Here is a 20,719-nt window from a genome sequence, read left to right on the forward strand (position 1 = left end):
CGATATTTCCAAGAGCTAAAAACAATCTGGAAATTGGGGAAAACTCAATAATATTCTAAATGAAAAAAAACTTTAGAGGCTGCACAAAATAATAACTTACAAATAAAAAAGTATTTTCTGAGTAAATTCCACAAATTAGGGTTTAATTGGAGGCTGTCTCTGTGTCACAACAATAAAATAAAGATAACGAGTGTGTCTGTGCTTCCACTGGCTCCGTGTGTGTGATGTTCACCTGACTGCTCCATGTTAGTGGTGGCGTCAGCATCAGCCATCGGATAAACATCCACAAACTCCTTCTTGAAGACGGACAGCAGGAAGGAGAGCCGGTAGTCCAGACGGACGTTCAGGATGAACTGATGAGGAGCAGAGTTCGGTTCAGATGACAGAGGTTCACCAGCCCAGTGGATATTTCATTCATTTCATATGTTAGTTACCTGTAATATCTCCAGAATCTTCAGCTTAGTGTCCATTACTGTCAGGTCCATTCTGTCACTACTGTCTTTACCACCTCTCTGTCCATCAAGTCCTAGCCCCGCCCCCAGCCCTGCCCCTCTGGCACCTGGACTTCCAAATATGGACTGCTTCCTGCTGAGGACCATCGTGGACATGATCTGTCCCATCCCATGTATGGAGCGCTTCACATTCTTCCCTTCAGACACAAAAGGACAGACAAGGTAGAAATGAGCATTACCCTGCATCAACAGCAGTGACGTCTACATATACAGAATATACAGCTTCGATATGTATATAGATTAAACCATGTCAGTGATACCTCGTAGAAGGAACTGCATGTGTAAGGATAGATAAACAGTAAGCAGAGAAAAGATTACCTGTTCCGTCATCATGGAATAATACCCCAGTGTGTCCAGGATTGGGTCTACAGTCGATGATGCCCAGAAGGGTTCTGGTGAGTCTGAGCAGCTCAAAGAAACTGTAGAAACCAAAGTAGATCAGATGTCTGGCCAAACTCACCACCTGGAGGAGAGACAAACTGAAGTGACCACTGGGAAGAAAGGAAAACTGGAGGATGGAGAAAGATTTACAATGAAAAAAGAAAGACAAGGTGTTGGGACGGACCTCATATGTAAGTTTGTTTTTCTCCTCATTGTGGAACGGAAGTTCATCATTCAGGACGTTGTTGAGATACTCCTCCATGAACACCATGGTGTTGGAGAAACGGTTCTTCTTGTTGTACCTGCTGTCGTCCATGTTGGAGTCATAGCTGGGAAAGAAAGATACATGACAACAGATTAACCAATGAAAGAAGAGCATCACCTGTACAGGGACTTGAACCCTGGACCCTCAGATTAAAAGTCTGATGCTCTACCGTCTGAGCTACACAGGCTTCAAGAGGACACTACATACAGTCGGGCAGTCGATGGGCATCTGCAGCAAGGAAAATGTTAAATCCTTGCGGTGGAACAACAACTTAGCACAAATTTAGCCAATTACGTGAGGAAATCTCGATACTTGCAGACTTAGTGAGTTGCTTCAAGGATTCCTGTGATGGCATACAGACAGATCCATACAGGATAAGAGTGAGGGTATGTAAGTGTCCAATGATGAAAGCAGCTCTTGTTATAACATGTTGATAAATGTGAACTCACTTTAAATGAGATCATCGCCTGAACAGGGACTTGAACCCTGGACCCTCAGATTAAAAGTCTGATGCTCTACCGTCTGAGCTATCCAGGCTTCAAAAGTGTTGCCTTTTGGCTGAAAACTTCTCACAGGGTCCACTTTACGTAAACATACAATACTGCCAACAATGACAATGTACCGTGACATACAGTCAGCCAGGTGAGGAGCATCTACAGCCAGGGAAAACAATAGTTCTGGTGGAACAAGACTTTAACACCAGTTGAGCCCAAATGTCAGGAAGTCTGGATACTTTCAGACTTATTGACTTGGAAGATTCCTGTGATACAAACTTCAGAAGACAGAGATCCAGCAGGAAAGTAGTGTTAACACACTCATTATCTTCCATCTTTGATCAACTTGAGGGAATAGAAGTGTCCAGAGAAATGAATGTGAAGCAGGTATTGTTATAAGTTGAAACAAACTTCAACGTGAACTCACTTTAAATGAGATCATCGCCTGAACAGGGACTTGAACCCTGGACCCTCAGATTAAAAGTCTGATGCTCTACCGTCTGAGCTATCCAGGCTTCGATAGACTTTTAGTAAACAAACAATGCTACCAACACCAACGACGTACGACTATATACGTTGAGCCCATTATGTCAGTAAATCTCTATGAGAATTTATTGACTTGATTCAAGGATTCCTGCGATGGCACACAAGCTTCAACAGACACAGACCCATGTGTTGATATTTCACATCTCATCCAAGAGGCTTCTTCAGATCTAACTGACTAATGGGAGATTACCTGTGTGGGTCTTATTTCAAATTCCACATCACCTAAGCATAAACGTATACACATATACACGATTCCCTACATTTATACTGTAACCTTGTATTGTTAGTCAATAACAGAAATGTTCATTTCCATTTCCTCGCAGCAGTAATAAAATCTACCAACTCTTTGATGGTGATGGAGCAGGGGATCTCGGCCCAGAGGCGGGCAAACTTCACAGGGGTCACCAGCTCCTGAGGGTCACGGTCCACATGGGCATGGAGCATGAGCCGACAGAAGGAGGCCCGCAGGTCAAAGGGCAGAGTCTCGTCCATCATGCACAGGAAGATGAGCTCCACATCCAACTGCTTGGAGATCTCATCTATGGCCAGATACTGACGGTCCAAACACATCCGGGCAAAGAGCTTCAGCTGGTACCTGGGGAGGTCCACAATTAAGATGAAGATGTCCGAGTAGTTTACAGTTGATATTCATAAACCTTGAGGATACATCTAAATTAAATTTGTGACCCACCAGCTTTTACTTTACTTAAGGGGCAATATTTCAACTGGGAACCGATAAAAATCATAAACTAAACTGATACCTAAAGTTGATCCCATGAAAAAGATGAAAACCCTTTTCTGTGGGTGAGGTAAAACACAGTAAGATTTATTAATTGCGAACAACCTCCACATTGCTGGATGTACGAGGAGATTTTCTGTGGACACCAGGGGGCGACATCCTCCTTTGTCTTTACCTGTAGTAGGTGATGACATTGTCATCATGAGTGTTTCCCTGCCCCGCCTCCTGAGCAAGCTGTCGGATGCTCTTCTCCTGTCTCTCATTGGTCTTGTCGGTCCACATCAGCCACACCTACAGGAAAAGTTCACACATCTCGTCTCACGCACGTTTTGCTGCAGATACACAGATGTTGCGACTTCGGGGAAGTCGGGTTCCAGAGTCAGACAGAGCGGAAAGACCAACCTCATCATCATCTCCATAGTCATCCATCCCTATGTAATCCCCATCACCGACACCAGGATGCAACTCCTTAGGGACTCGACGCCTGAAGGCAGCGGAACAGAAACAGAGCTTAAATATCAAAAGCTTAATTCAGAGGACACTTACTCACAGTCAGGAGGGACATAGCTCATGGCTCAATGCTAACATGGATCTCGTCTCTATTATTTTGTGAAAACGCAAATGCTGGTTTTGAGGCTGTGCTTCCCCCTACTGGTCAGAGCTAAGCAAATAATAATATTAATGTAAGGAACATTACAGGTGATGAACTTTCTTTTTCTTATGAGGGAGTTTCGAAAACTTCAGTGGATCTGTGATCCAGAGGGAAAGCAGCGAGTTTAAAACTTCTTCCTGCATTGGACGTCCTGCGTAACGTTCGGCGAGACAAAGGTTAAAGGTCGTCCCTCCTCCCTCTCTCCTCACTCTGTCTTGATGAGTATATCCTGGTTCTTGGGGTCCAGCACACATTTACAGATGAGCTCCTGAGTGACGGGGATCGCCACGTTGTTCGACACACACAGGTCTGACAGGTAGTCCAGAAACCTGCACAAACACACACACACACATAATATCTGCACATCTGACAGGAAGCTCACATACTGACCCTCTCCCCCCTCATTTCTCCCCCCTCCATGTGTACCTGGGCTCTCGGTTCTTGCGGACCAGGCTCACGAACGTCTCCACCTCGGTCTTGGTGATGTGTTTCTCCAGCAGTTTGCGGTTGTTGTGCAGCAGGGCGGTGATGGTGTCCTCAGCCAGGATGTCATAACCGATCTGACTCTGCATCACACCGAACTGCTTCGCGATGTGCTCCTGAAGGGGGAAGGGTGGTGAGATAGTGGCGGGAACGATCATAGCCAATAAAAAAGTGATTTGATAAGTTGTCGGAAAGCTGCAGCGCATAGATTATCATCAGCATCCTCACCTGGTTCTTTCGGTAGTCCTCCTGTGAGTGTCGGAGGACCCTGTAGCAGAGTCTGAGCATGTACTGATAGGGGGCGTTCTTCTGGTCGGCCAGCTCCTCCAGGCGCAGCAGGGGCCCCTCGCCTCCCCCCCGGTCCTTAAAGGGAGCCTTCAGGATGCCAAAGATCTGAACACACAGTTAGTCAGTTATGACACGTCTTTAAATTTCCTCTGTTCCACGATTTCTTGTTTTTAATTCTCGGATCTCACCTGTTTGAGGATGTTCTGCTCTCTCATCAGTTTCTGTCTCTCCCGGTTGGCTTTGGTCATGGTCACTTCCAGCACCGCCTGACCACTGTTAATGACATCGGCCACGAAGAACACCACATCCTCCAGCAGCTTGATAGCAAACCTGCGATCGTTTTGGCTGATGAAGCCCTGGTTGAACTGGTCGACCACGGTGCTCAACATGGCACTGGCGTCATTAGCGAAGTCCAGATCTCTGATCTCCATGACAGGAACTGAGACGATGGCGAAGGCCTCCTTGTCCTCCTTCGTGGGACACGTTCCTAACTGCAGAGACACGGCTCATGTGATTAAATTAATTTTCCTCTTGATGAACCATAACTGTCATGTTTTAAACCGAGCAGCGTTAATCCCTCAGTTCACCTCTTCAGATGGAAATATCTCAACAACTATTGGTTGGATTAGCATGACATCACTAACATCAACAACTTGTCAATCAACTGTAATAACATTATTGATCCTATGACGTTTCATCCGGCACCATCTTCAGGTCAACACCTGCATTCATCTGTTAGTTTGTTTCATGACCAAACAGAACCTCCGTGAAATTAAAAATGAATTTCCACCATTCTAATTTTTAAGGAAATGTGTTTTTAAAAGTTATATAAATATATAACAAGTGTCAAATCAATGTGATCGTATAATTACTTTAAATGTTAGCATGCTAACATGCTAACCTGAGATTCATATATTCTTGTAAAGTTAATGTGCACGTGAATCGCCGGCTCACCATGAGTCTGATGGGTCTCTCCTCGTCGATGTCGATGGGGACGTTGGTGCTCTGGATCCAGGTGTTGGTGCACAGGTGTCTCAGTCGCACGAAAGAGTTTCTGGAAGACACTCAACTCAGTTACACGGTGTCTCAGGTCTCAGCTCCACCAAGCGTTTACCGTCGGTGGCTCCTACCGTGGAACGAATGAGTCGGTCTTCTGCAGCGTGGTCGGGTCCAGCTCGAACAGCGAGGCGATGTCGTTCCCATGAGGCACCGCTACCAGCTTGTACTTGATCCTCTCACCATGAGAGCGCTTGTTGCTATGACTACCGTCCATCTACAGAGAGGTCAGAGGTCAGGGTGAAGCTGAGGAGGGTAGGAACCGTGTTTTAGTGCTGACGAAGCCGGGAAAGAACCAAATTAATGTGACTAGTCATCCGCGGCTTGAGTTTAGAAATGAAACACGTCCGCAGACTGGTTTACTTCAGACACTTTAACTCAGTGGTTCCTAACCGGGGGTGCAGTTGGTGCGAAGAAGTGATTCAAACTAAAGGAAATAATGTTTTAAATGTAAAATAATGAGGTTTTCCTCTTTATTTCCCGGAAAGTTTTCCAATCAGGCAAAAACGTGAACTTTTTTTTTGTGTCTGCGCTGACGGGAAGTTAAAACAGAGACAGTGAGATCTGGAGGATCTGAGGACAGTGAGGACATGCTGACAGATCCTGTGAATCTGTCACCAGGAGACTTCAGTGCTGAGCTCACCGGGGACGAGATCTCTGCGTTGTCTCCTTTATAACCTGGATTCTCCTACAACAAAAATAGTTACACCACAACATTAACTAACAGTATGTTAGGATCCATCCACCAACACCAAGGTTCACACTCTAGTCCCAAAACACTCCGTCCGGTGTTGCCATGGTTACCTCAGCAGCCAGGTAGTTGCCGGTGGCCAGGTGTTTGAAGCGGTAGAGGCTGTTCCAGTGTCCCGCCCCCCCACGACACGGGTCATGATGGACGACCTGACGGAGCAATCAGCACACAAACTGATTTTAAAAAAAACGATGCACGTGTGTGCACGTACATGTTTGTGTTTTTGCGCGTGTGCGTACCTCGACCTCCCACAGAGCGTTGGAGCTGGTCGCCGAGGTCGCCGACTGTCTCAGCGTCGTCCGCAGGAAGACGTGGAGTTTGCTCTTGTACTCGTCGCACGTCAGAAACTTTTCCTGCTCAGCATGAAACAAACGCACCACATCGCCCTGACAGAGAGAGAGAGAGAGAGAGAGAGGGGGGGTTAACAAAGTATTAACGGACAGTTCCACAGTGTTTGTATAATATATTTATATACAGTATGTATGTACAGGGTATAGTGTATATATAGTGTATGTTGTGTATGAGTCCTCACTCCTTTGAGGACTTCCTCTCTGTGGTCACTGAACATCATGAACAGGTTGATCTTCCAGCTGGTGTTGCAGTTCACTGAGTTCACCTGCAGGGGGGAGAAGACGCACTCGTTTTTTCCAAAGGTAGTGATGAATCATAATCATCATAATCATTAGAATATAAACAGACTTAAACTCACAGTGTGTGTGTGTGTGTGTGTGTGTGTGTGTCTCTCTCACCTCCTTGCAGCCTGGATGGTCGGTCAGTTCGTAGTTTGAAGCGTGAAGCGGTTGACCGGCGTTCACCGGGTTCAGGATTACTTTATCTCCCACAACCACCTGCAACAAGCAACAAACACTCAACACGTCACTTTAACTTCTGTTACATTACTACGGCAGGTAGTACTGCTTCTATTACTATTACTTCTATTACATTACTACTGCAGGTAGTACTGCTTCTATTACTATTACTTCTGTTACATTACTACTGCAGGTAGTACTGCTTCTATTACTACAAGTTATTACTTTGTTTTGTCTTTGTTTATGATATTTTATTAGCATTCAGTGTGTCCTCTCTTTGTGTGTATAGATCAAGTTAATATAATTATAATTATTATTTTTATCATTACTGGCCTACAGGTGTCAGTAGAGGAAAACGTTATTGGAAATCTGTTGTCTTCTATTTACCAGTAAAAAATAAATGTTACACTTGAATCAGAACAGTAAACGTCAGATCATCAGAATAATAATTCCTCCTCTGGGGAGCCCGAGTAAACATCCTGTTCACCTACACCTCCTGCAGTGTGAGAATGTGTAGCAGCAGTTGTGTGTTTACATTGTCTCCGTTGGCGCGGAGTTTCCAGAACGGCTGGATGAAGAGCCAGGAACCTTCATTCCCCGTCCCGTCCAGAGTGACCCGCATGGCGTTCTTCTCCAGCAGAGCCGGCAGACGCTTGTTCACCGTCAGGTATTTATTACTCTTCATGTGGAGCAACTGGAGACACACACAGAGAACACGCGTGTATTCATCTTTCATTTGTGACTCTAACTTACACAAATCCTCTTCCAGTGTCACAGAACATGGAAATAAGAAGACAATTGTGTTTTCGTTTTTAAACTGTGTTTTTCTTGTTGTCAATAAATCCACCACGTTCACACAAACCATCCATCGTCTCTTGGTCAACGTGATCCACCGTCTTACTGAAAGCTTTTACTTTAGTTGTGTAACGTCCTCCGTTAAAGACGAGTCCTTGATTACATAGTTCTGCTCAAAACCACAGGAAACATCTGCTGAAGCCACCGAGGGTTTGAGAAATCCTGAACCCATTCCAGAACCAGAGAATCACAGACCATCAGAATTTACAGTTTCTAACTTTTATCGTTTGGAGAAAGTCAGGACGACCGGGTGAGTTCTCAGAGAAAGAAAGAAGAATCTGTTACTTCCAGTTGTCCATTGTATTGTCAATTGTGTTCAGTCGAGACACACGATTATTGTCCAACACGATCAGTGGCATGTTCTGTCATCACTGACACACACACACACAGACAGTAAAAACTACAGTGACCAATTGTTTAAATTCAGTTTTTCAAGTTTGTCTCCACACCTTGTTGGGTTCAGACGTTCAGACGTTTCTAAATATCAGCTGTGAAACGTTTCTCTGACCAACGCACGAGTTCTGGGTCTGGATCAAACTGGTTCTGTTTGTTTACAGTGGAGACACTTTGTTGGACAGTTTGGACTTTTGGACCAATCACAGGAAGTAGAGACAGCATTAAACAATAGAAGAAGAAGAAGAAGAAGAGGAAGCAGCTCCGACAATATAATGTTTGAACCACGAGGACGTTCGTGTGGTGCTTTTGGACAAATGTTGAACTGAAGGACGACTTCTGGGCTGGATTTTATTTTCCTCATCATTTCCACTGAAATGATCTTTAAATGTCTAAACAGGAACGTCTGAGTCTTGTCAAGCAACAGACTTGAAAAGTGCAGTAAATAAATAAATGGTTGTTTTAAAAGTCATTTTTCTAAATGTGAGGTGTTAAAGTTAAAGAGCCACAGACAGAACAGAGGAGAGAAAGTTCAGCTGCTGTCACTCAAACTGCAGGAAGAAGAGGGAATGTCTCCACTCCTTTAACAAACACACACACACACACACACACACACACACACACACACACACACACACACACTGACAGGTCGGGTGTGGTTCTGTTGAATCAGATTGTTAAGAAAAATATTCTTGTGAAATGTGTTCTTGTGTATGTGTGTGCACGCGTGATGACAGCAAGGTCAGTGTTGACACTAGCAGAAAGCAGCACAAGGTGTGTGTGTGTGTGTGTGCGTGCGTGCGTGCGTGCGTGCGTGCGTATGTGTGTCAGACAGGAACATGTGGAAGCGCAGTGACATGTTGCCAGTGTAAAAAAAAAAGGGGGGGGGGGCAGTCACCTGGTTGTCACAGTAACGGGTGTCACCCTGTCTGCACCACCTGACAAAGCCTGAGTGTAGTCTGAACACAGAAAACATGCGTGTGCAGTTCACTGAGTCACATGTGACGTGTTCAGACATAGTGTCGTTGTTAATGACACACCATGAGTAACTGTAGTAATCAAAACCAACAGACAATGCAAGTGTTGGGCGTCTTGAATGTTTGCTGCGTGTGTTGTGATGTTTGAGTCTTTGTGATCGCTCCAGTGTTCCAGCTGTTTTCTAATTAATAAATCTGAAGGATGACAAACGCTTTAAATAACACCTGTACGCACGAACGCAAGTTAAATGTTATACACGTCCATAAATTATAATAAATTGCTGAATATTAAAATGTTTTTAAACCCGTTGTTGCTGCACTTTGCACGAAACTAAACGTCACGATGACGAGTAATGAGGTGGAGGAAAGAGGCCTCGACTTCCTGCTACATGAAGAATGTTTTTCTTATTATCAAGGTTTTTATTTCAGATTCAAACAGAATCATTATAAAAACGATCGTCTCCAGCAGCCATTTTGTTTTCAGATAAAGTCTTTCAAGTCATCTTGTTTCTGTTTCTTGTTGCTTTGTTTCTGAACATCTGTGATAATCCAGACAAATGATCTGTAAACACTTTCAGAGATTATAAACAAGTTCTTATCTACCTGCATGACGGTTCCGTATTTTACAACATCCCCATGGACTTTCTTGTTTTCTGTCTCGTTCTGCTTCTGCTCCAGGTTGGACGCATGCTGCAAGAGACACACACACACACACACACACACATGCAAATGTTTCACATTGTCTTGCACAAAGATTGGATGCAGAGGGAAACTAGTGCAGCTTCATCATCAGAGAAAATCATCCTTGTTCTGGGTTTTTCAAAAATCTAACAATTCAAAACAATTAACAAAGAGTATGGATGTGTGTGTGTGTGTGTGTGTTACCTGTAGTTTCTGCAGCAGGACCACGTCAGCGATCTTGTCCTTCTCATGTTTGGCTTGTTTGGCTTTCCAGAACTGTTTCTGAGCCGAGTACCGACTCATGGGACAAACCTTGAACAGACAGTCTGAGTGACGACACAACACGACAATTAAAAACATGACACACAACATATAAAAGCATAAAAACAAAGGATTTTTATCATTGATACTGTTTTTAGTTCGGTTCTACATCTGGCTGTGACGTGTCACCTGATGGAGGGATTAGTTCCAGACAGATGGTTGGTCGGTGGAGTGTGCACCTGAAGCTAACTGGCAGTCCGGGTGTCAGAACATCAAACGAGTGAAGCATCTGACATTAATCCTATCTCTGAGTGACTGGTTCTTCCACAGATGATTTTTTGTTTCCTGCCCTGAAACCAAGTCTTCACATCAGTAATGTGATGAAGCAGCAGCGAGTCGGGAGCCGGTGGTGGAGACGGTCGCTCAACAAGAAGAAGGAGCTGCTTAACCTTCTAACTCGAGCAGAAGAAGAACAAGAAGGTTCTGTGGGATTAATGAGTAAGAGCTGCTAACATGAACATTAGCGACGTAGCAGCAGCATTTCCTGGAAAACTGTAAATCATTGATGGGAAACTTCAGACGTTTCTCTGTTTGTCGATGTTTGACTGAAACTGAGGAATCGTCTCTGAAGCAGCAGCTCAAGTATCATCACTGGAAACTGGAATTCATGATTCTCAGCTTTCACTCAAACGTCAAACCCACTGTGTCGTCACTCAGTGGTTTGTGAGCTTCCACTTTGAAGCCTCGAGTTTGGCATTTCGTCCAGCGCCATCTTGGACGCAATGAACCCAAGTCGATCGCCTCAAGTCGGACAGTCTAGTCTCATCGCTGTGATGTTATCGACCTTCAAATGAAGCCCCTGAATTGAGACATGGCTCATATTTGGTGACGCCTGACTGAGCTCAAGGAAAAAACATCAGCTGTGTGAAGAAGACTTGAAACTAGAGACTGAATATTCAGTCTATGAGCCTGACAACCTGCCGCGTGTTTTTAACTGAGAGCCAGTCGATGAAGACGGAACATCGCAAACAACCACATGGAGTTAGCGTTGTTAGCCCGGGCCTTAAACTACAGCTTGAGGAGCTCGTCATAAACGAATCAGTGTAAACTTTGACCTGTCTGTCAACAGGTTGTCGTCTGAACGCAGGAGAGTGACACTCAGATCAAAGCATTAAAGGGCATGTTGAAATATTACGTGATGAAAACAGGACGAGCGCGGGAGGAGAGAAATTCAGAAAAACAAACAGAGCTAAAAGGATACGAGAAAAAAACCCGACGAGAGAGAGGAGGTCAATATTTACTCTCCTCCAGCAGATCCTGTAGCTTAATAACTTTCACTGTGTGTGTGAGTGTGTGTGTGTGTGTGTGTGTGTGTGTGCGTGCATGTGTTGCTCTAGATTTAAAGTGTTAGTCACTAAGTTTGTTCTACTTCTAAACTAGTTCAAATGAGCGACGTCCAGAATCTCAAACAGAGCAGATGGTAACACGCTGCTGTATATATAAAAATATATATGTGTGTGTGTGTGTGTGTGTGTGTGTGTGTGTGTGTATCTCTGATGATTTCAGCTGGAATCAATCCTGCTCATTTATTTTTCATACACGACTCTGGAGGTTTTCGTGGAGTCGTCTGGTTTTCACAGCAGAGACGTGACGCGGAGTCGAACTCAACCAATCTCCATGAAATGACTTAAAACTTAAAACTGCTCGACCTCTATTTTAATTCAAACCAAACATTGTGCTAACTCTTTAAACAAAAGCCTGTTACCACTGTGAATATAACGCTGAGTTCCTTCAGGCTCCTCTGGCGCCAGGTTTCAGGAGATGAAGAGCAAACACGAGCAACTGAACATTTTTACATGAAGAGCGTGAGACGGCCGACGAAGTCATCGAGCTGCAAAACATCGACGGGCAACTGCAGCGAGCGTCCCGACAGCTGTCAACATTTGTGTCTGGGACAAACTGCTCACAACCAAGGACTGTAAATAAAGATGGCCGACACATCTCCACTTCCTCCCGCCGTCCAGGAAAGACGCCAAAAGATACAGGATATGAACGCGGACATTCTGCGGCTCCAGACTTTTACAGACGCTGAGAAGGAGAAACTATGAAACGCTGCTGGGACTCGTTTTAGTTTGAAAACTCCGGGGCTGCGTTTTATTCTGGACGGGCAGAAACTGAGATGTTTGGAAACGATGACTCACAACCACTTCCTGTTTCACTGATCCTACAGTTCTGATCTTTTGACATCATATGTGTCCTGTTGTAACCTGAGCTCCTCGCTAAAGGTCCGACTACTGAAAAAATATTTCTCTGGTTTCAGATCTGTAGAATGTAATATATATATATATATATATAATAAGTTCACCTAGTTCTGACTTTACCATCTATTTCCTGGGGGGGGTGGAACACAACATGGATGAATTACAAGTGTAGCTGGACTGTCAGTTGTCAGTTGTCAGTACACTTGTTAATCAATTAGTGAATTTACTCAGTGAAAGTGGACAAACTAAATAAATAAAACATAAAACCGTTCATCCTGCAGCTTCTGTTTAGACTTTAACTAGCAGAGATTTATTCAAACATTACAGCCACAGAGCCGGGCGTGACCAACTGAACCCATATACATATATATATAACCCATACATACATATATATATATATATATATATATATATATATATATATGTTTATACATCTACACAAAGCGCACACTCTGACCTCTGAACTTCTTTGGAGGATTCTCCAAATCTCCGGCGCCGGGTTCGACCACACAGCGGTCATCTACCAACCTGTGGACAGAGAGAAGAGACGCTCATGAAGACGTCAGCGAGCTCAAGGGTTCATCGGTGGATCTTCTCACCAACTCTTAAAATACATTTCTGTCGGTTCTCATAACTTCAAAGTACTTTTTCAAGGTTCCTGCTGGATTCAGGTTTAGTTTGAGGAATGCATTATGTTAATGAGCGTCCTCACCGAGAGAGACGTCCTGTGTGTGTGTGTGTGTGTGTGTGTGTGTGTAGGGGGGTCATTAGAGAAAATCCCTTTTACCATCAGTGTTTAGGAAACAGGTGGTGGGGGGGGCTCAGCCGAGACAGACACACACACACACTCACAGTCTCTTTTCATGCAGCAGACCGGCTGCAGTCAGAAGGATTACCTGTCCATTCACACACACATTAACTGGATGAATGGAATTAAGTGTAACTGAGGCGTCGTCAGGTGTGTGTGTGTGTGTGTGTGTGTGTGTGTGTGTGTGTGTGTAGTATAATAATCTTGAAACGGAGCAGGAAGGTGAAAGTTGAAATGAATTATAGGAATAATAATCCTGAGTGTTGGTTCAGTCAAACCTTTTACAAACCAATTCAAAACCTAAACCACAGCCTGTAAACAAAGCAGGTGTCTGCAAATGATCGTGAAGATATTTGAGCAGCGTCCGTCCAACGAGCCGCTCTCATGAGCTCTGTTCAAATAAAACATCCAACAGCCCCGAGCCTCGTTTGAGCTCTGAAAACAGAGAAGTGAAAGAAATAGTTCGACTTTTCTTCTGTGAAATAAATGCAGAAAATATTCCACATGAAAAATCGGTTTGTATTTCAGTTCATTTAAGTTTTATATATTTAGCTTTATATTTGTTTGCTTTCTATTTATAGTTCTGTGATTAAAATGTAAGAAATCATTGACAATGTTTTTAATATATATTTATATATATATATATATTATTGGCATCGGCTCCATATAATCCCTCAGTAAAATGAATATTTTATATTATTTCACGTTGAGGCTCAGAGATTATTTCCAGAGAACTTTTCCTGGTTCAGGAGGAATAAAAAAAAATATGATCAAAACTTAATACATTTGATGCAAAAACCTTTTTCTTTCTTCTCGTCTTTCTTTACTTTCTATTTTCCAGACACGTCTTCACTTTTCTCTTCTCCGTCTCTTTTCTCTCTCTCTCTCTCTCTCTTGTTTTTTTTTCCGTCATCGTTGCTTTAACCTCTTGATTTTCCCTTGTGCTCCTTTTTTCCTCCCCCTCTTCACTTCCACTCCTTCGGTCTTTTCCTTTGTTTTGATCTTTTCACTTCTGAGGTTTTTTCTCTCTCATCGCCCACAGAGTCCCCCATCGCTATGACAACAGCCAATCAGTTCTTTTGTGTGGCGTCCAGGTGTGAGCGTGTCTTTGAGGACGTCTCAGGTATGTGGACTTCATCGGCTCGACTGAACTGCTGCTCTCTCTCTCTCTCTCTCTCTCTCTTTGTTTAAACTCCTGCCGAGCGAATCAGAAACAAGTTAGATTAAGTTTCTTAGAGTTTTTTCAGCATCGGACAGATGATTCTTGACATTTCTGCTTTCAGACACTTTCCAGAGGTTTTCCAGAGGTTTTCTGGAGGGGCTGCATGTGAGAACACCAACATCTGAGTCCGCTGCTCTGGAAATGTTCTGGAGCTTTGCCTGCAGCCCCCTGGTACAAGAGTGAGTCTGGAAACCTCACAGGAGAAACACTGTCCAGAAAACGTCTTCTGTTGGTCTGTTTCCTCTCAGACTCTGTTTCTGTGTCTCTCGCTCAAACTGGACAATGTGGTTTGTTTTGTCTTCTCCTCCTCTCCCTCCCCCTCGTCGTGCAGGACAGCAGATTTGAATATGGATCGGCACATTTGAATACATGTGTTTTCCATCTCTGCTGAGAGGCTGAACCTGCAGGACGACAAACTGAGGCAGTTTGGTTTCGGTGTTTCTGTCTCAGGGAGACAAATGCATGATCCGGATCATCTGAGCTAAAGCTTCAGTTACTCAAATGCTTCGAACGGACATTTGTGCGTCCGGACACTTTTGGCCAGTTTGCTGCGACTTCTTTTCTGATCGGATAAAATCTCTTCACAAGTAAAACAGAGAAATGATGCGTGTGATCGCAGCCGAGTCTGAAGCTTCACGTTTGTTTCTTTTGATCTGTTTTAGTTTCACATTGCGTGTCGTCAGTAGGGGGGGGGGGGGGGGGGTAGTAGTGGTTTTGTTTGAAATGAATGAAACGCTTCATTTGGTTGCCATGGTGACATCATGACGGTATTATTAGCAGTGCTCTTTTTCTTCTTCTATGGTTTAAAAGTCCAACTATCCAACAAAGTGTTTTCACTGTGTGAACGAACAGAACCATGGTTCAGCTGGATCCAGACCCAGAACTCCTCTGCTGCTCGGACTGACCATGTTCGGTCAGTCACATGAAAGAGACAAACTCTGGAGCTTCAAAAGAGTTTCAATTTGCCAAAGTCGTTCCAGAAAGTTATTTGAGCTGCTCGGGATCAACTGGATCCCAGAGATGAGATCTCTTCTTCCTTTTAATGTTTGGTCTCCGAGCTGGTAATGAATCAAACTGGACCTCTGACGTCCTGGAACAGAGTTGGAAGTGAAATTAAATGAAGATGAAATTCTCCTTGTTCCTGACGACTTCTCAGGTTTGGATGGATCCAATGTTTTCTGTTTTCAAGAAGTGAGAGGAAACTAAATCCTCCTCAGTGCTTCGCTCCATGTTTTCTCCTACGCGTAAAGATTTTCCGACCTGTACTCTGAATCGTGGTCCTGAACATTTCTCACCTGATATTCAGGTTCAGACTAAACTGAAAAGTCCGAAGGTCAGAATCAAACAAGGTGTGAACGAGTCCTGAGTCTGTTCTTTGTGATTTTAGTGTCAGACCTCAGGTGGGTGGTGTTCTCTCTGTTTGATCAAACAGGTGGAGGATTATTTACATTTCTGTTTCCTGACTTCATGCCAGATGCTGTTAACATGTTTGTGGTTAGCAGCTTAAGTGATTGACTGTTACCTGTAATGTCCCAATATTATAACAATAATAATATACCAATATAATGCTATTATCACACCACTATAACAATAAACACTTTTATGTGAGTAGCGTTCTTCACATTATAAAAAGTATTCTTAGATATCAAACCCTACAGGTCTATTTCAAAAGGTTTTCATTTTTCATTTGAAGGAGAATAAAGTTTATTTCCTTCACAGTTTCGGTTCCACAAAACAAACTGAGGTTTAGAAAAGCTGACTCGACTTTAGAGCTCGTTCAGAACACATTCAGAACTGAACCGATGAAAACCCGGCCGATATATTAATATTAAAAATGTTGTGTCAGTGATTCTATCTCACTTACAGATAAATCAGTCTGACAGATATTTGGACGGAAACAGGAAACTTAAGAGAGAAGGGCGCTGACGAGCGATAAATGTCCAGAGTGAGTCAAACACGTTCTGACCTTTCAGCTATCGGGTCGACCTCATTAACAGACGTCTGACCTTTATTCTGGAGGCGACAGGAAGTCAGTGATGTGACGTTAAAAATGGGATTGTGTTGTTTTCTTTTAGTTTCCAGCAGCTTCACACCTGCGTTAACTAACCCACACACACGTCCTCGTCAGGAGAGAGATCATTGAGTGAACGCTCCAACGCTGTAAAGAGCATGTGTGTCTGTCTGTCTGTGTGTCTGTGTGTGTGTGTCTGTGTGTGTGTGTGTGTGTGTGTTCGTGGGTCTCTGTGTGTGTGTGTGGGGGGGTCTGTGTGTGTTCGTGTGTGTGAAGCTGCTGTTTTCGAGTGAAAGTCAACGATGGAGCAAAGAGAAACTGAAAAAGGTCAAGATCGAGTCACACACACACACACACACACACACACACACACACACACACACACACACAAGACAAGACCACAGCACAGGAAACAAACACACACACATATACACACACTGGCACAATGGAAATCTCTCTTGGACATACTTTGTACCACTTCCTTTTCCTGCCATACAATTAGACATTGCCGCTGCCACTGTGTGTGTGTGTGTGTGTGTCTGTGGGTGTGTGGGTGTGTGTGGGTGTGTGTGTGTGTGTGTGTGTCTGCGCAGTTTACGAGAAAAAAGAAAGAAAATTGTCCCTTTTCATAAAAACTAACAACCAGCAGAAAAGTACAATTCCTGTGGACGATAAGAATAAAAAGATAAAAGTTAGAAACTTCTCACACGTCACGATCATGATGTGGAATAAAAGCCGGAAACTTTTAAAAGACCCTGAAATTGCACCTGAAGAAAATCTGACACGTCACCGGATCATTAAAGAATTAAAAAAGCAAAGTACATCCTTGTGTGAAGGAAGGTCACCAGTGTGGCGTTAGGGTCAGAGCAGGGACGACATTTAAAGCAACACGAGATTATTGAGATTAAAGAAACGTGGAGTAGAAAGAAAAACTGTAAATATAAAGATCAGAATTTTCTTTACATGGTGTTGACAGTCTTTTTTGTTGTTTTATGTTAAATATGTAAAATGATTCCGTCTCTGTGAGGCTGTTTGAGTTTCCTGCTGTCGGTTGAATCTCCTCGTCTCGCCGGTGTTTCCCTGAGTATCTCATCTGCTCTGTGATGTCACTGTGTTTCATCCAGGAGGTCACTCTGTGGATCGCTGTGAGGTCACGTGACACCGACGCGGTTGTGGAAAATCATCCCGGTTTTGATGGATGATTCATGTTTGAGAGCCACATATGTAGAAACAGGTGAAACCGAACCCGCACCGCTCCTCATCCTCCGGGTCCAGGCCAATAAAGAACACGCCACAAAACCCTACGGCTCATCTTCAAACCCCTCGTCTCTGCACCCCCGACCTGAAACTCTCCGCCCGCCTCACATCTGGACTCTCACAGACGCTTCACATCACAACTCAAACCACATCTGTCTCTGGTTCTACGTCTGCTCCCTCTTGTCTTCACGTTATGATGAGCTGCCTCTTTTACAGACGCAGGCAGACGCAGGTTTCGTAAAGCGCTCTCTCTCTCTCTCTCAACACGCCAAAATGAGCGTTGGGCACCCGAGCGTGTCGTTTCCATCACTGCTGATCTGAGCAGATAAAAACCTGGTGTCTGCTGCAGACAAGACCAGTGGGCTTTAGGTCAGAGGTCTGACCTCTGGGGAATCTCCTGGAATTATCTGGAGGGGCCGAGAACACGAATGTCAGAGTCAGATTCTCTGATTCTGGGTAAAAACTCCAGATAAAGTCCGTATATGAGCCGATGAGAGATTCTGCTGAGGATTTAATCCTGAGTTTGACTCTTGTTGCGTCACATTATGTTGCAGTGAGGTGTTTGTGTCCCCTGTGCTCATTTATGATGTTTCCTCATGAGGTGTCCTCCACAGATTAGAAAAGTGCCGTGGAATAATTAGAAAAACATATTATCATCACGACTGTTGTCAGGTCTGCTGCTTCAGGACAGAACTGAGGAATCTGAACTGACGTTAAATCAAGAAAAGAAACTAAACATCAGTGAGAGAAACAATATGACTTTTAAATTCCAGTGGAAATGAACAATGTGATAAAAGATGATGAATATGAATCATCAGGACGATGAAACAAACAAATCAAATGAATGAATGTTTCACTGATTCATTAGAGAAGAGAGAGAGAGAGAGAGAGTGTGTGTGTGTGTGTGTGTGTGTGTGTGTGTGTGTGTGTGTGTGTGTGTTTCCCACAGACATAAAGTGTTGAAATCTACCTTTATTACCTGAGCTCTGACTTCACATTAATAATTAACAAGTGTTTTATTCTTTGCCAGTGGCGGGACTCTGAGCTCACATCAGCCCAGGTGTTGTCCTCCACAGGTGAGACACAGACAGAGACACAGACACACAAACTGACTCACAGACACACAAACTGGCTCACAGGGACAGACAGACAGACAGACAGGCACACACAGACAGACAGAGACACAAACTGGTTCACAGGGACAGACAGACAGAGACACAGACAGACACAGACACACAAACTGGCTCACAGGGACAGACAGACAGAGACACAGACAGACACAGACACACAAACTGGCTCACAGGGACAGACAGACAGAGAAACAGAGACACAGAAGGAGACACAGACAGAGACACACACAGACAGACAGAGACACAGACAGACACAGACAGACAGACTCACCCCAGGGTGCTGATGAAGCCATTGACAGATCCTTCTGCATAAAGAGACACGATGTCTCCGATATGAAGGAAACTGGAGGCAGAGTCCGACATCCTGCAGCTGATCCGGGATCAGGACAGAGACACGAGCCGCAGGTGGAGGAGAAGAGGAACTTTGTCCTCTTCTCTTCTTCTGTCCTCCTGTTCCTCTCTTCTTCTTTTGGTCTTCTTCTGTTCTTCTTCCTCCTCTGTCCTCCGTGTCTCGGGAGAAGTTGAGTGTCTCTCTCTCTCTCTCTCTCTCTCTCTCTCTCAGTCACTGCCGGGTTCTGCACAACAGACTCACAACCACACAAACCTGCAGAACAACAACACACACTCACTGACAAACAGCTGAGTCCGTGTCACACACACGAGTCCTGCGAGTGTGTGTCTGTCTGTGTGTCAAAGCGTGCACACGCGGAGGTGAAGAGACACATCACTGACTCTCTCTCTCTCTCTCTTTCTCCCTTTCTCTCTCTCTATGTGTGTGCGTGTGAGAGAGAGCGTGTGTGCGTGCACGCGGAGGACTCCGGTAATAAAAACCCGGAAGTGAAGTTTTGATAACTGACAGAACAACTGCCGCGAGGGCGCACACGCACCCACCCACACACACACACACACACACACACACACAAGCTGCAACCATGCAGAGCGTGTTATACCAGCAGGGCCGCGCGCACGGGCACGTCACGGTCCCCTCAAACCAAAACAAACAAGTTTAGCGACAGAAACCAAAAAAAAAAAAAAGTTTCCTCACTCTTTGTTTCCTCAGTCTCAGCTGCTGCTCGTGTTCTTCATCACCTCAACAAGATCAGTTCACTCAATGAAACCACCATCATCATCATCATCACCATCATCATCATCATCATCACCATCATCATCACCATCATCACTAATACTTCAAGACAAAAAGCCGCGGTTGAGGAGAAACTAAGAATAAAGTTATAATGTCATGAAAACAAAGACGTGACTCCGTCTGATATTTATTCCATTAAAGCTCCGAGCTCAGACTCTCCGACCCCCGAGGTAGAAACTGCAGCGCCCCCTTCAGTCCGAAATCGCAGACTCACAAAGTTGGAGGAACCTCACCAACCCCCAACTTTGAAATCCAAGATGGCCGCTCCATATATCAACGGTATCTGTAGTACTATTTATCAGCACTTCTGTAACTGAACGTGTCGTAGGCATGATCCCGTTACTGTCCGTAGACATTTTACTACGATGTTAGCGTGCGAAGACATGCAGCGTAACGCGTTGTTATGAAGTGGTTTGTGCTAACAATGGCTAGCTCGACTCGGGCGTTTCGGGGTGTAACGGCGCAGTGTTGTGTTTTTTGTGAAACTTTTACTGAAGCATAACTGAGATGATCAATATTCCTCATTCAACACAGGCGACAGGTTGATCTTCTGAAACTCTCCACCTCCTCCCACCGTCTCCGGAAATGAAGCCAAAAAATACTCAGCTACGAATGCGGCCATATTGTGAAACCATCTTTGACAAACATTTATTTAACATGCAGTTTGTCTTTTGAGTTTGGTCCACACCCCATCAGTTAACATGGAGGAGGCAGGGTTTATGATACCTATACTGCAGCCAGCC

At 44.3% G+C, this 20,719-nt stretch overlaps 1 protein-coding gene, 1 long non-coding RNA gene and 3 other non-coding genes across 11 annotated transcripts in view; 1 reads left to right on the forward strand and 4 right to left on the reverse strand.

Annotated features, from left to right (window-relative positions):
- Nucleotides 1-19,605, reverse strand: part of itpr3 (inositol 1,4,5-trisphosphate receptor, type 3) — a 36,758-nt gene extending 17,153 nt beyond the window's left edge. For 4 of the 7 annotated variants that reach the window (XM_069527456.1, XM_069527457.1, XM_069527460.1 and 1 more), the window contains exons 1-23: nucleotides 19,104-19,421; nucleotides 12,862-12,932; nucleotides 10,087-10,208; nucleotides 9,805-9,891; nucleotides 7,512-7,670; nucleotides 6,917-7,015; nucleotides 6,700-6,783; nucleotides 6,407-6,553; nucleotides 6,221-6,316; nucleotides 6,060-6,104; nucleotides 5,491-5,633; nucleotides 5,315-5,414; nucleotides 4,549-4,851; nucleotides 4,301-4,465; nucleotides 4,016-4,188; nucleotides 3,799-3,918; nucleotides 3,340-3,421; nucleotides 3,113-3,228; nucleotides 2,542-2,793; nucleotides 1,078-1,222; nucleotides 831-975; nucleotides 435-649; nucleotides 233-353 (exon numbers count right to left, since the gene is read on the reverse strand). In XM_069527456.1, the coding sequence (XP_069383557.1) occupies nucleotides 233-353; nucleotides 435-649; nucleotides 831-975; nucleotides 1,078-1,222; nucleotides 2,542-2,793; nucleotides 3,113-3,228; nucleotides 3,340-3,421; nucleotides 3,799-3,918; nucleotides 4,016-4,188; nucleotides 4,301-4,465; nucleotides 4,549-4,851; nucleotides 5,315-5,414; nucleotides 5,491-5,633; nucleotides 6,060-6,104; nucleotides 6,221-6,316; nucleotides 6,407-6,553; nucleotides 6,700-6,783; nucleotides 6,917-7,015; nucleotides 7,512-7,670; nucleotides 9,805-9,891; nucleotides 10,087-10,208; nucleotides 12,862-12,932; nucleotides 19,104-19,195 (3,082 nt within the window). In that variant the 5' untranslated portion in view covers nucleotides 19,196-19,421. Of the gene's footprint in view, nucleotides 1-232; nucleotides 354-434; nucleotides 650-830; nucleotides 976-1,077; nucleotides 1,223-2,541; nucleotides 2,794-3,112; nucleotides 3,229-3,339; nucleotides 3,422-3,798; nucleotides 3,919-4,015; nucleotides 4,189-4,300; nucleotides 4,466-4,548; nucleotides 4,852-5,314; nucleotides 5,415-5,490; nucleotides 5,634-6,059; nucleotides 6,105-6,220; nucleotides 6,317-6,406; nucleotides 6,554-6,699; nucleotides 6,784-6,916; nucleotides 7,016-7,511; nucleotides 7,671-9,804; nucleotides 9,892-10,086; nucleotides 10,209-12,861; nucleotides 12,933-19,103 lie in introns of all 7 variants that reach the window. The other 3 variants (XM_069527459.1, XM_069527461.1, XM_069527458.1) reach the window with 3 other exon arrangements.
- trnak-uuu (transfer RNA lysine (anticodon UUU)) lies at nucleotides 1,273-1,345 on the reverse strand. Its single transcript has one exon. It is a non-coding gene; the product is annotated as a tRNA-Lys (tRNA).
- trnak-uuu (transfer RNA lysine (anticodon UUU)) lies at nucleotides 1,623-1,695 on the reverse strand. The gene has a single exon. It is a non-coding gene; the product is annotated as a tRNA-Lys (tRNA).
- Nucleotides 2,095-2,167, reverse strand: trnak-uuu (transfer RNA lysine (anticodon UUU)). The gene has a single exon. It is a non-coding gene; the product is annotated as a tRNA-Lys (tRNA).
- On the forward strand, nucleotides 16,524-20,085 carry LOC138410611 (uncharacterized). Its single transcript, XR_011243312.1, has 4 exons — nucleotides 16,524-16,772; nucleotides 17,570-17,614; nucleotides 17,674-18,778; nucleotides 19,893-20,085. It is a non-coding gene; the product is annotated as an uncharacterized lncRNA (long non-coding RNA).
- Nucleotides 20,086-20,719: the final 634 nt, after the last annotated feature.

Source organism: Paralichthys olivaceus, chromosome 6 (genome assembly GCF_024713975.1).
Source record: "Paralichthys olivaceus isolate ysfri-2021 chromosome 6, ASM2471397v2, whole genome shotgun sequence".
Taxonomy (NCBI): Eukaryota; Metazoa; Chordata; class Actinopteri; order Pleuronectiformes; family Paralichthyidae; genus Paralichthys; species Paralichthys olivaceus.